Source organism: Schistocerca cancellata, chromosome 10 (genome assembly GCF_023864275.1).
Source record: "Schistocerca cancellata isolate TAMUIC-IGC-003103 chromosome 10, iqSchCanc2.1, whole genome shotgun sequence".
In the NCBI taxonomy this organism is placed as follows: domain Eukaryota; kingdom Metazoa; phylum Arthropoda; class Insecta; order Orthoptera; family Acrididae; genus Schistocerca; species Schistocerca cancellata.
This window is the reverse complement of record NC_064635.1, coordinates 9131081-9146655: the sequence shown is the minus strand read 5'-3', so window position 1 is coordinate 9146655 and position 15575 is coordinate 9131081. Positions and strand designations below refer to the sequence as shown.

At 39.3% G+C, this 15575-nt stretch overlaps 1 protein-coding gene across 2 annotated transcripts in view; it reads left to right on the top strand.

The window, feature by feature from the left end:
- LOC126106517 (1,5-anhydro-D-fructose reductase-like) overlaps positions 1 to 15575 on the top strand; it is a 151663-nt gene that overhangs the window by 121017 nt on the left and 15071 nt on the right. For both annotated transcript variants that reach the window (XM_049912843.1, XM_049912844.1), the window contains exon 4: positions 11470 to 11729. In XM_049912843.1, the coding sequence (XP_049768800.1) occupies positions 11470 to 11729 (260 nt within the window). The remainder of the gene's footprint in view (positions 1 to 11469; positions 11730 to 15575) is intronic.

Below are 15575 nucleotides of genomic sequence, written 5' to 3'. Positions count from 1 at the left end.
GTGCGGTCTTCCCCTGTGAAACAGCTTTGGAAAAAGGTGTTTAGTATTTCAGCTTTACGCTTGTCATTCTCTGTTTCAATGCCATCATCATCCCGGAGTGTCTGGACATGATGTTTCGAGCCACTTACTGATTTAACGTAAGACCAGAACTTCCTAGGATTTTCTGTCAAGTCGGTACCTAGTATTTTACTTTCGAATTCACTGAACGCTTCACGCATAGCCCTCCTTACGCTACCTTTGACATCGTTTAGCTTCTGTTTGTCTGAGAGGTTTTGGCTGCGTTTAAACTTGGAGTGAAGCTCTCTTTGCTTTCGCAGTAGTTTCCTAACTTTGTTGTTGTACCACGGTGGGTTTTTCCCGTCCCTCACAGTTTTACTCGGCACGTACCTGTCTAAAACGCATTTTACGATTGCCTTGAACTTTTTCCATAAACACTCAACATTGTCAGTGTCGGAACAGAAATTTTTGTTTTGATCTGTTAGGTAGTCTGAAATCTGCCTTCTATTACTCTTGCTAAACAGATAAACCTTCCTCCCTTTTTTTATATTCCTATTAACTTCCATATTCAGGGATGCTGCAACGACCTTATGATCACTGATTCCCTGTTCTGCACTTACAGAGTCGAAAAGTTCGGGTCTGTTTGTTATCAGTAGGTCCAAGATGTTATCTCCACGAGTCGGTTCTCTGTTTAATTGCTCGAGGTAATTTTCGGATAGTGCACTCAGTATAATGTCACTCGATGCTCTGTCCCTACCACCCGTCCTAAACATCTGAGTGTCCCAGTCTATATCTGGTAAATTGAAATCTCCACCTAAGACCATAACATGCTGAGAAAATTTATGTGAAATGTATTCCAAATTTTCTCTCAGTTGTTCTGCCACCAATGCTGCTGAGTCGGGGGGTCGGTAAAAGGAGCCAATTATTAACCTAGCTCGGTTGTTGAGTGTAACCTCCACCCATAATAATTCACAGGAACTGTCCACTTCTACTTCACTACAGGATAAACTACTACTAACAGCGACGAACACTCCCCCTTCAGCCCTCCTGCCAGAAGAAGGAGCCACTGGCTCCTGCTGCTGCTGACAGTGAGTAGATTTTTTTATCTATTTTTGTTGATTAATATGGCAGGGTAGCATAATCAGTTCCTCATGCTGAACCTTTGAATATTTATTTCAATAGATTCTAATCTAGTTACAATTCTGTTGGATACTAAATGTGCTGATTTTCCTCCACCAGTTGTAATTCTTAATGCCTGGTTCTGGACTATCTCTAACCTGCTGATATTTCTGGTAGTAGCCATAACAAATTGTTTGCTACTGTGTGTTAAAATTAGTTGCATGTAGGTTGTGTAAATGGCACTGGGCATTGTTCTTGAACATCCCCATTTACTACCAGCTACTGTCTTCAGTACACTGAGTCTGTTTTGTGCTTTCTCAACTGTTTTCTTTATGTGGGATACAGTTTAATTTTTGATCCATTCACATGCCAAATATTCATTCTGCTGTATATCTTACCTTCCAATTTTTAAAGTTAATTTTGTGTAAGAGTGACATAAAGAAAATATTTGCTAGAAGGTTTTTTTAGTACATATTTATTTCCATAAGGTTTTCATGTGACGAATGTTTGGGGTGATTTGTCACTTGTTTCATTTTATGATATTGCACTGCAATATGATATTTATCCACCAATACCAGCTGAAATGGTTAAGGCAACCAGTAGCAACAAGCGGGAAATCCAAGTTCACGTCCCACTCTGGCACAAAGTTTTGATGTTGGAAATTGCCCATATTCGCAGCTGTGAATACATTTACAGGTTCATTTTATCTGATAATTGCTTCCTTTTGTTGTTTGGTAATGACACTCAAATAACAACCCCTTGTGCAGAAGTATGGTTTTTGCTTCTTCTGCTGTAGATACGTATGAGGAGAGGTCATTGAAGAATTTTGCACTGGTCACTGAATGTTCAGTAACTCCCTTCTTGTATTTGTTATACATATTTACTGAATGTATTATTTATCTTATTTGGACATAAACATTCCCACAAATGTTCGCATTTTTCAGTTTTTGTAGCAATTATGCTCTCAATATACACACATCAAAAAAAGTTTTGCATCACCCCGGTCGCCAGAACTCCTTAAGGTAGACGTTGACTGTGGATATTGTATCACAGACACAGTCCCTTTGACTGTTCAGAGATGTCAGTAAACCCACTGAAAGATGTAAACAAACATGCATGAGCAGCACCTATTAGATGGAGGGGTCCAACAGCCAATCAGTTCCAGTCATTCCAGCAAGAAGGAGCTACATGGCTCGTATTGTCTGTAGTTCAACCATGCCTAGACGGTTAATACTGCAGTTTGATTGTGTCCGCATTGTTACTCTGTGCCAGGAAGGGCTATCAAGAAGGGAAGTGTCCAGGCATCTTAGAGTGAATCAAACCGATCTTGTTCAGACGTGGAGGAAATACAGAGTGACAGGAACTGTCGATGACATACCTCACTCAGGCTGCCCAGGGGCTACTACTGCAGTGGATACCACTACCTGTGGACTATGGCTTGGAGGAACCTTGACAGCATCACCACCACATTGAATAATGCTTCTCATGCAGCCACAGGACATTGTGTTATGACTCAAACTGTGCACAATAGGCTGCATTATGCACAACTTCACTCCTGACGTCCATGGCGAGTTCCATCTTTGCAACCACGACACCATGCAGCACGGTACAGATGGGCCCAACAACATGCTGAATGGACTGCTCAGGATTGGCATCATGTTCTCTTCACCGATGAGTGTTGCATATGCCTTCAACCAGACAATCTTTGGAGACGTGTCTGGAGGCAACCCAGTCAGGATGAAAGCCTTAGACGCACTGTCCAGCAAGTGCAGCAAGGTGAAGCTTCCCTGCTGTTTTTGGGTGGTATTATGTGGGGCCGATGTATGCCACTGGTGGCCATGGAAGGTGCCATAATGGCTGTATGATACGTGAATGCCACACTCCAACCGATAGCGCAACCATATCGGCAGCATATTGGTGAGGTATTCTTCTTCACTGATGACAATTCGCAACCCCATCATGCTCATCTTGTGGGTGACTTCCTTCAGGATAACGACATCACTTGACTAGAGTGGCCAGCACGTTCTCCAGACATGAACCCTATCAAACATGCCTGGGGTAGATTGAAAAGGGCTGTTTATGGATGATGCGACCCACTAACCGCTCTGAGGGATCTACTCCGAATCACCATTGAGGAGTCGGACAATCTGGACCAACAGTGCCTTGATGAGCTTGTGAATAGTATGGCATGACAAATACAGGCATGCATTAATGCAAGAGGACATGCCTCTGGGTGTTAGAGGAACTGGTGTGTGCAGCAACTTGGACCACCACCTTTGAAGGTCTCGCTGTGTGGTGGTACAACATGCAATGTGTGGTTTTCATGAGTAATAAAAAGGGTGGAAATGATGTTTATGTTGATCTCTATTTCAATTTTCTGTACAGCTTCTGGAACTCTAGGAACTGAGGTGAGGCAAAACTTTTTTTCTGTACAGCTTCCGGAACTCTAAGAACTGAGGTGAGGCAAAACTTTTTTTGGTGTGTTTATTATCATAGGCTCCCTTAAAACCAATAAATAATGTCAGGGAAGTTTTCTTGTTAGTCAAGGCATCTTTTATTTCTCATGAAAGATTTAAAATTTGATTTGTGGTTGAATGGAATTTCCTAAATCTTTTTTGGTTCACAGAAAGAAGTTCCCTGCTTCAAGGTACCACATCAATCAAAAATTTATACTCTTGTCCACAGTTTTATGCTAAGATGATTGTTAAAGATATGGGGCTGTAATTGTTCAAATTATCTACTGGTTTCCCTGGTTTTAATATTAGTATAATGGTAAGTTTTTTTGCAGATAGCAGGTATGTGTCATTTCCATGTCTGGTTAATTAATTTCAATAATGTTTCCATCGCAGCCACACGAAGATGTTTTGAGAACTCAGATGTGATGTTCTCTGATTCAGGTTTCTTCCTAACTTTTAAACTTGAAATCACTTGTGTAAGCTATTCTAAAGTAAAATCATCATTTAATAATTTATTAGATGTATCTCAACATGCTTTTCTGTGTAGAAGTTTTCTTTTTGAACTATTTAGGTACGTTTAAAATGAGGATGTAATTTGCTTTTACTTTATTTTGATCTGTGTATAATATGTTGTTAGTATTAGAGAGCTTATCAAATTTTCCAATGAATTTATAGGCCCTGTTGTTGACTTCTTTGTAATTTTTCTATTTCCAGTGAATTTATTGAAAGTTTGACTTTTAGATTAATTTACTATGTTTTTAGATTTTTCTGCTATCTTTCTCCATTCCTCCGCTTCACTTTCTTCTCTGTTGGTTAGATGTAGATCTGAGACCATTATTCAGTTTATTCAGATATAGATCTGAATGAACTGAAATAATATATTTATGCATCTGCATTCAGTTAAAACAAAATTGTTAAAAACAGTAGTCCAGTTTTGTAACACAGTTTTTGTTTGAAATTATTGTTTAGAAATTACAGTACAAAATATCAAGACTGACTACTAAAATGGTAAATGTACTTATAGTTAGTTACAACATTATGAGAAGGGTTGATGCTACTCACCATATAGTGGAGTTGGTGAGTCACAGATAGGGACAACAAAAAGACTGTCAGAAATGAGATTTTGGTCAACAAGGCCTTTGTCAAAAATAGACAAAACACACACACACACACACACACACACACATACACACACACATGCAGATGCAACTCTCACACGTGTGACACAGCCTCTCTAGACACTGTAGCCAGACTGTGAGCAGCAGCACATGATGGGAGAGGCAACATGGTGGTGGGAGTAATTATGTCCAACAGAATTTAAAAAGTCATTAGTTGTGTCAAAAATTTAACTTTAGAGATGAAACAAGCATAAATGTTAGTAATCAAAATAATTACATAATTTAATAGAAATTTTCATAATTCAAAAGTAATTGTCATTATTTAATACTTTACGAAATTTTGTATATAAAAGAAGTTGCATAAGGAAACAAATAATGTCAGCTGTTTACTTCTTTGTTGTAACACCTACTGCCAGAGTCAAGTTTTTGTGAACATATAATTTTCCATTATAACTCTGAAGAGTATGAATTGTACTAACGTTTTTAATATAATGTATATTTTTTGTTTTTGTACAAGGACTGGTGCAAGGCCAAGAAAATTAGTTATAGCAGCTATTGTTTGTCAGCCACAGTTAGATAAAGTTATGAGAGTGTTTTTAGTGGTTGAGAAAATATGCATATCGTACCTCAAGCTGAAACAAAATGTTGTACTAACTCATGTGAACATGACTTCTAAAAATTTTGGTTAAGATAAGTTACTGGTGGTGCAAGGTTGCTTCATTCTGTAGTTTTGAAAATATGACTTGGACATCTCAACCCCTAGACAGTGATCTCATTTCACCATATGAGTAAATGTATGTAATTGTAATTCAGTATATTCATCTTATCTTAACATTATATCTAAAAAGAAAGATGATGAGACTTACCAAACAAAAGCGCTGGCAGGTCGATAGACACACAAACAAACACAAACAAACACACAAAATTCTAGCTTTCGCAACCAACGGTTGCCTCGTCAGGAAAGAGGGAAGGAGAGTGAAAGATGAAAGGATTTGGGTTTTAAGGGAGAGGGTAAGGAGTCATTCCAATCCCGGGAGCAGAAAGACTTACCTTAGGGGGAAAAAAGGACAGGTAACACTCGCACACACACACATATCCATCCGCATATACACAGACACACCTGGAATGTTTCCCTCTATTATATTCTTATCTTAACATTAAGTACATAACAAGTTTACCTTCATTAAACTGCAGCACTGTTGCAGTCACATACGTTGTTGTGGACAGGAATGCACTGTAGCAGAGAACAAACGTGTTATAAATCAATACAAACTTCACTATTTGCAGTTGGTTAACATATTTGACACTGAAGTTTGCTGGGCCCTTAATATGCTGCTGTTGCAGAATATACCAAAAATAAGTAGGAATAGCATGACTGTGTGTGTGTTAGACAATGGTCCTGAACATTTACCCATGTGATGGATGATTTACCTTAGCAAAAGGACATTTTCATCACAAATGTTTCATAGCAGTGCTGTCACAATAAGTTATCTCATCTTCCCCTTACAGTTTCCCATGTTAGTGCTGTTCCTATGTGCAGTATGATGATGTCATGATTCTGTCCCAGAAACAGCTCAGTCTCACACACCCCAATGTGTCAGTAGTGATGGTGGTGGTGGTGCAGGTAGTAGAAGTAGAAGTAGTAGTAGTAGTAGTAGCAGCAGCAGCAGCAGCAGCAGAGTTATTCACTTTTACAGAACAGTTGGACATATCATGGTACTGCAATTTACGAAAAATGAAAATAACGTAATTCATAAACTCCACAGGAATTGGCATACCTATTAAAAGAATGGGACAGATGGTTGGTTGTGGCCTTGGGATAATATGGAAATCAATTAATTTTGGTTATCACTAGTGGACAATACATTGAAGTGACAAAAGACATGGAATACCTCCTAGTATCATGTGGGACCTTCTTTTGCACGGCATACTGCAGCAGGTCGATGTGGCCTGGGCTCAACAAGTCGCTGGAAGTCCCCTACAGAAATACTGAGCCACGCTGCCTCTTCAGCCATCCACAATTGCGAAAGTGTTGGCAGTGCAGGATTTTGTGCACAAACTGTCCTCTGGATTATGTCCCATAGATGTTGGATGGGATTCATGTTGGGTGATCAGGGGGCCAAATCATTTGCTGGAATTGTCCAGAATGTTCTCCAAACCAGTCACAATTAACTATGGCCCAGTGAGATAGCATGTTGTCATCCATAAAAATTCTATCATTGTTTGGATACATAAAGTCCACTGATAGCTGCAAATGGTCTCCAAGCAGCCAAACATAACCATTTCCAGTCAACAATCAGTTCCATGTGAACACTGTCCAAACCATTATGGAGCCACACCAGCTTGTACAGTGCCATGTTGACAATCAGGGTCCACGGTTTCGCGGGGTCTGCATCATGCTCGAACCCTACTGTCAGCACTTACCAAATGAAATCAGAACTCATCTGACCAGACCACAGTTTTCCAGTTGTCTTGGCTTCAACCGATGTACCACGAATAGTCAATTTGATGCATTGCAGGCAATGTCTTGCTGTTAGCAAAGGCACTCGCAATCAGTCATCTGTTGCCGTAGCAAATTAACACCAAATTTTGCCACACCATAACAGATGGATTCATCGCGCATTCCACTCTGATTTCTGCAGCTATCTCATGCAGTTTTGCTTGTCTGTTAGCACTGACAACTCTACATAAAGAGTGCTGCTTTCGATCACTAAGTGAAGGCCACCACGTTGTCTGGCATTCTTGGCACACTCTTGACACTGTGGAACTCGGAATATTGAATTCCCTAATTATTTCTGAAGTGGACTGTCCCACGCATGTAGCTCCAACTACCATTCTGTGTTCAAAGCCTGTTAATGCCCATCATGTGGCCATAATCACATCAGAAACCTTCTCACACTCACCACCTGAGTACAAATAACAGCTCCGCCAATGCATTGCCCTTTTATGCCTTGTGTATACGATAATACCTCCATCTGTATATGTGCATATGACTGTCCCATGCCTTTTGTCACCTCTGTGTAGTTTTGTAAAGAAGTTACGTAGCAGTGCAAAAGGTTGGTGCTACACTGTTCATTCATTTCTCTGTCCCAGACACTGCAGATGCAACACACACACTATACACAGATTATTTCACAATGTAAGACTACATGCTCCATCAGTTGCATCATGACAACAGTGACAGTGTTTGGTTTGCATTTTGTGTGCCATGAATTCCCAGTCTGTAGCTTCTAGAACTGTCAGCATCTCTTTATAATGAGCAAAATGTTGAGCTTAGAAAGAGCATAAGGTGTTGGTATTGTATACTGCATAGAGTTTGGACTAAGGATTTCCAGGAGAAAAAGAGAAAAGAAGGAAAAAACATAATGTGAAAGTGTTATGAGAAATGGTAGAGGTCTTATTTTCACTCACTGTTATTACTTATTTCTGTTACATTTTGCCAAACCCCTACTCTGTGTCATCCAAGTAAACCTTCACTGTATAGAATATTGTGATCAAAGATGATTTGCCTGATAAATTAGCCACAATGTCCTTAGAGAATGTTTCTCATCATGTATGTATATACAGTTTGAGTGAATACTAAGATGGTGTTTAATACGTTATATCATTACTGAAATGTATCTTTTAAAATTATCATGTATGTTGTTTGGATTTGTGTGTACATATAATATGAAACATGTAATACCTCTGTATGATTATGGACTATTTCTGTTTAATCATTTGTTTCATTTATATATAATGAAATCAAGTTTGATGTTAATAGCCTATTGTATGACACACCCAATACTCTCAGCTGGATTTTCAGCTGGAGTCCATGGGCAAAGAATAAATAAATAAATAAATAAATCAAAGATTGGTCAAAAATGGTAATCGGATGGTTTTATAGACTCCCTGGGTTAGGAGCTTTAGCGACAGAATGCTTCAGACAGAACTTGCAGAATATCATTAATAATTTTCCTGATCATGCCGTTGTAAAAGGGGGTGGCTTCAGTTTGCCAAGTACAGATTGGGAGTGTCATGCTGTCAAAATTGATCCCAGAGACAGGGATTTGTGTGACATTGTTCTGGATGTCTTGTTCAAAAATTACTTTGAGGATATAGTTAGAGAACCAACTTGTGAGGGTAATGTTTTAGATCTCCTCATAACAGAGCTGAATTTATTGAATCAGTTAATGCAGAGGAAGCTATCCATGATCATAAGGCTGTGATACCATCTATGACTACAGGTCTGACAAAGAATGTTAAGAAAGGTGGGAAGATACTTTTGCTTAGCAAGAGTGACAGGATATAAATTTCAGAGTATCTGAGCAGTCAGTATCAAATATTCGGTGATGAGGAGCATATGTGGAAAACAATTCAAAGGAATCATGTGATATGTCCTAGACAAATATTTTCTGAGTAAGGTCTTAAGGAATGGGAAAGATCCACCATGTCAGAAAACTGCTACGTAAACAAAGAGAACTTTGTCTCAGATACCAGAGAAGTAAAAACCTAGCTGCCAAATAAAAGTCAAAGTGAAAATGGGCATAAGGACAGCAATGAAAGTAGTGTTCAATGACCTTGAAAGTGAAACTTTGTCAACCAGTCTGGGTAAAAAACCTAAGAGGTTTTGGTCGTATGTACAATCAGTAAGTGGGTCAAAATCATCTATTCATTCAGTGAGTTGTCATACTAGCATTAAAATGGAAGATAACAGAGAGAAGCCCGAAAACTGAATTTGGTCTTCCGAAATTGTTTCACAATGAAAGATTGTAACATGGTCCCATCTTTCAATTGTTGTACAAACATCGAAATGGCAGATATTGAGAGAACTCATCGCAGAATAGAAAAACAACTGCAATCACTTATCAATGGAAAGGCATTGGGACCAGATAAGATAGCTGCAAGATTCTACAAAGATTATGCAAAAGAACTTGTTCCCCTTCTAGCAGTAATTTATTGTAGATTGTTGAGCAACAAAGGGTACCTAGTGACTGGAAGAAAGTGCAGGTCATTACTGTTTTTAAAAAGGGCTGTAGGATAGATGCATACTAATATAGACCTATATTGCTGACATTAATCTCTTGTAGAATTATGCTCAAGAATTATGACCTCTTGGAGAAGGAAAATCTCCTCTATAAAAATTAACACGATTCCAAAAACAGAGATCTTGTGGAACTCAGCTCGCTCTGTTCCTCCATGAGAACCACAGTGCCATAGACAATTGTGTTCAAGTTTATGCCACATTGCTTGACTTCAGGCAGGCATTTGACACTGTCCCAAAGTGCCGTTTAGTGAAAAATATATGAGCTTATTGAGTATCAGGGCAGATTTGCAACTAGATTTAAGACTTCCTTGCAGACAGAACTCAACACATTGCTCTTAATGGAACAAAATTGACAGATGTGAAGGTAATTTCTGGAGTACCTCAGGGAAGTGTGATATGACTGTTACTGTTCACAGTATACATAAATGATAGCGTTGAATGATGTAGCGTCGAATGATCTCTAATGCTGTTTGCAAATCGTATGGTTATCTACAACAAAATAGCAGTGCTGGAAGGTAGTAATGAGTCATAAAATGACCTCCAGAGAATTGATGAATGGTGGGTGCAGGCTCTGGCAGTTGACCATGAACATAAATAAATGTAACATATTGGGCATACATTGGAAAAGAAATCCACTACTGTATATCTACACTTCTGGTGACAAACCGGTGGAAACAATATCTGCTGTAAAATATCTAGGAGTAACTATCCAGTGCAACCTTAAGTGGAATGACCATTTAAAACAAATAGTGGGTAAAGCAGGTGCCAGACTCAGATTCATGGGAAGAATGTTAAGAAGAAAATGTAACTCATCCGCAAAGGAAGTGGCTTATAAGGTGCTTGTTTGACCGATTCTTGAATATTGTTCATGTTTCTAGGATTGCTAACAGATAGCACTGATAGAAGAGATAGAGAAGATCCAACGAAGATCAGCATGTTTCATCACAGGGTCATTTAGTCGGTGCGAGAGCGTTATGGAGATGCTCAACAAACTCCTTTGGCAGACATTACAAGAGATGCATTGTGCTTCACAGAGAGATTTACTATTGAAATTTTGAGACAGCACTTTCTGGGAAGAGTCGAACAACGTATAACTTCCCCCCTCCCCACATACATCTTTCATAATGACCATGTGAAGAAAATTCAAGAAATTAGAGCCAATACAGAGGCTTATCCACAATCATTCTTCCCATGGGCTATTCACTGGAACAGGGATGGAGGGCTTAGTTAGTAGTGCAAAAAGTACACTCCACCACAAACCTTTAGGTGGCTTGCGGAAGATGATGTAGATGTAGAATGTACTCCTTAAAATGTATTTTTACCTGCCCTTTAATAAGTTTCTTTTTCTAACCTCTTGAATCTCCCCAGGTAGTTTATTGTACAGTTCAATTCCTTGGTAGAAAATATTTAACTTTTTCTTTTTTTTAGTCTGGAAACTGTGTTCACGTTTTGTTCATTTGTTCCCCAGAAAAGAAATCCATGGCTAAGACTCGAGTGTATATATGAATTGAATTTAAATAAAAGACACTGGCTTTTACACACTGATGACAGGACTCTAAAGGCATAACATGCTGCTGGCATTCTGTTTGCAAGTACGTACTCCAGCTGAGAATCAATATTCATTCCGATAAATTTTGCATTTTTTACACTGTCTAAAGAGATGCCATCTACATTTCATTTAGTGTCCACTCTCGAAACTGAAATTCGTGACATTTATTTTCTTTGAATTCAATGTCACTTTATTGCCCTACAGGCAATGGAGGGTCAGGTGGATGCAGGCCGCGCACGGTCTATCGGGCTATCCAACTTCAACGCGAGGCAGGTGAAGCGTGTCTGGCAGTCAGCGCGCATCAAGCCCGCCAACCTGCAGGTGGAGCTGCACGTCTACTTCCAGCAGAGCCAGCTGCGCGCCTTCTGCCGGGCCCTCGACATCACCGTCTGCGGCTACATCCCGCTGGGGGCGCCAGGCGTGCGGCCTCCTGGCCGCGCGGCCAACACTGTGGACACTAGCAAGTACGTACCACTTTATTTTCTTACGTTATGTACAACAATATCACATTAGCACGAATCATATGTCGATACATAAGAAGAGCAGATGAAGAACCACTGTATACAGGAGCAGCTGCAGAACATTTACCCACACAAGTGGCAAATTATTTTGGTGCTCCCCCTCTCCTCCCATGTCCTTCAGACATCAGTTTCCTTTCCTTGAGCTGTCAGTAAGACTTTAACCTAAATCTAGCGATCGTGGAAATTGGCTGTTTTGTCTTTTTAAAATAACTTCTACACAGACAGTTCTCTCTATCACAATTAAGTTTCTTAATCTTATTCGAGCACTGAATATTAAAAGAAGAAATGGTTTCCATTTAAGCTAATTCCTGAGATTTTTAAAAGCATGTAGTGAAATCAGAAAGAAGTACACCTATTGCATCTTTCTAGCCTAAATACAAATTTGCTGTCTATTACACTGAGAAGAAATAATAAAGATATAAAATTTCTGTTATGTTTAGTTAAATAATGGCGCTTTTTAGTTTCTATAATTTACAAATTATTTCACAAATTATTTCACTTTTCATTGGAAAAACTGGAGCAAACACACACAAGTTATCATCTAATTTTATCTTGACATGTTAACCAGCAGGCACTTTTTTACTGCAGAAATTATAAGTTACATGTCAAGAAAACTCACCAGTAAATTGATATATTTCAGGAAGTTTGCCACGAAAGTAGCTAAAATTGGCAAATGTGATCAAAATTTTTATGTATCCAACTGTAAGGAAAAACACAAATTTGTGTGTAAAATGGAAAAGAGATACTGGACAGCATATGTAAAACCTCCTTTACCATGTGTACATGTACAGTAAATTGTGCCATGTAATGTGGTGAAGTGGTACTGCATTTCTTGTTAAGGCAGGCCACGGGTGAAATTTGAGTTTTATGTTCCATGTACATTTGTATTAACCTTGACAACATTTGACACTGAAGTTAGTGGTGGCTGATTACCACACACAAGCTATCACTTCATAAACAGCTTGTTCGCAAACACATGTTTACTACAATACGTTTGCTTCTATACTTCCACCAATTTCAGATTTTGCTACTAATTATGACACATCCTACACGCAAACTCTGCTTCTGGCACATCTATGCCCCTAGTGCATGTACAGCACACTAGCTGAAGTCGCTAGTACTAGCAAAGAACGGATTTGCTCTAGCAAAGTCCTGATTACTTGTGGTGTGCCACAAGGCTCTGTTCTAGGTCTCCCTTTTCTTTCTGCTTTAGTAATCATTTCCCCTGAACCTTCGTAAAACTTTTCCTGTGCTATTTGCTGATGATACAAATCTGTTATTCAGTAGCACATCAGTGCAATAAATGAGTGACCAAATATCAGATACAATGAGTAGGCTGCTGTTCTGGCTTCACAGAAGTAAACTGTTGCTGAATGCAAATGAAACAGCCCACAATATCTTCTATACATCAAAAAAATCAGCCTACCCAAATAACATCAATAGTTCTAGTTTTGAACATGCCTGATTACTCAGCAGCCATATACTAGTTTCAACGTAGGATCGAACAGTCAACCGGTTGCACATAAATGGTAGGTACATTGACCTAGGTTTCAATACATACAGGGGGTGAAATGTTGCTAAATCGTAAAATTACATTGTTGAAAAGCAATAGTCAGAATTTAGAGCAGCTATGCTCAAGTCAAAAGTAAAATAAAACATTCTAGACTTTGCCACGTGTGCCCAGCTGGGATGTTGTTCCCAGCTGGGCACACATGGCAAAGGCTAGAACATTTCCTGGACTTGACTCGACTGTGGGAGTGTCTTAATAGTAAAAATAAATGTTTAAAACTACATGCATAATACTGTAGTTTTTCATGCATATCAGTGTTTAGGATGTCATATCTCTTGAAATATGTGTTTTACAACCAAGTGTTTGTGTATTTACATTCAGGGACATATGTGGACACTGTCTGCAAAATGTATAGCGAATAGAGTTAGTAGTTAATAGCAAAGAAGTAATAAATTTAAACATTATGCACAATGAGCAGTTTCTGTCAGATCTCAGTGATTATGACATCATATCTTCTGAACTATGTGTGGTACCACAATTTAATTTTGTAGGTGGATTTAACGGCATTTGTGGGTACTGTCTGTGAACATAGAAGTAATCTGTATGTCCGCAGGCTTTTGTGGCCATTGCCACTGATGTCAAAATCTTCTGGGTTGGTATGCTGCATCATATTTCTTCAAACAGTCAGTGTTTCAATCCCTTGGCTGGGATCTTCTTGAGTATCATATGGTGATCCACTGTAGATTGAACACTGTCAGAGACCAGTGTCATCTTTTGTTATAAAGGGGAGCTTTCCTGCACTTGTGCTCGGGAAGTGAGATTGTTGGGTAAAAATCTTGGGCTACCATTGATGGACCATTGTAATTGGAAAGTAAGGAAAGTTTTCCTGCACTAATTCCAAAGAAAAGGGCCACTAGCTAAAACTACTGCGGCTACCATTGGTGGGCCATCACTGGTTAGAAAGGGATTTTTCCCGTAATTATGCTGTAGAAGGGTTATTGATTAAAATTCCTTCTGCTGCTATTAGGAGGCCCACACCATTTGCTAGAAGCAAAACGGGCAGAGCATGAGAGGGGGAATGTTTAGCCATGATATTATTGTTTGCAGGGGTGGCTTCCAGGGTATTCTTTGTATTGCTCTCTTGCCACGACCCAGTATTCACTCCCTGGGAGCTATGATGCCAGAAGCCTACAGCCATCCTCTCTATCAAAGTGATATGTGTTCTTAGACATTTCAATCATTCTTGGACTTTTCTTCTATAGATGTTAGTTTCCTTAGCCAGCACACATATGATGTTGAAATCGATGTCCAGACCACAGTTCTCTTGATGTTCTGCGACCACTGTTTTCATACTTTGTTTCAGCCATGTGTGGCATTCATGTTTCTTAATAGGTTTTTTTAACAACCTTGCCTATATACACTTTGCCACAGCCACACATCATTTTGTGGATGCCCACAGTGTGGAGGCAATCTTTTACTTTGTTTTGACTGAAGAAAATTGTCTGAATACTATCTTCCTTAGACTTCTGCTTATGAGGTCAGTGATCCCAGAAGCAAATGATAACTTAACAGAGTGAGAAGGTGGTTCCACATCCTTCCCATTAACGTAATTAATATTTTGCTTAAAAGCCCTATCTATGAAAAAACTGTCACAGCTATTGGTCTGCACTATCTTCTTTAAACGATTCCAAGCTCTTGTCATCTCTAATGAGGAAGGCACATGAAAACAGAGAGCTGAGCAGTGCTTACTTCTGGGCTTGGTGGTGGTGTGAAGTGGCATCTAAATACCTCTTTGTGTTGGTAGGCTTTCTATACATTCATAGTCCTCAAGAGTTGTCAGATATGTACCAGCACGTCCAGAAATAGTAGACTGACCTCACCCTCAACCTCCAAGGTGAAGCTGATTTTGGGGTGAATACCATTTAAGAAATTGTGGAACCCATGAAGCTCTTCTTTGCCACATGGCCTTATAACAAATGTGCCATCCACATAGCGGAGCTAGCAGGAAGGTTTCAAAGGAGCACTACATAATGCCTTTTCTTGAAAATGCTCCATAAAAATGTCAGCTGCTACTGTTGACAAGGGTGACCGCATAGCAAGACCGTCAGACCGTTCATAGAAATAAACATTGGTTCAGATGGTTCTAAGCACTATGGGACTTAATATCTGAGGTCAACAGTACCCTAGACTTAGAACTACTTAAACCTAACTAACCTAAGTACATCACACACATCCAAGCTTGAAGCAGGCTTCGAACCTACGACCGTAGCAGCCATGTG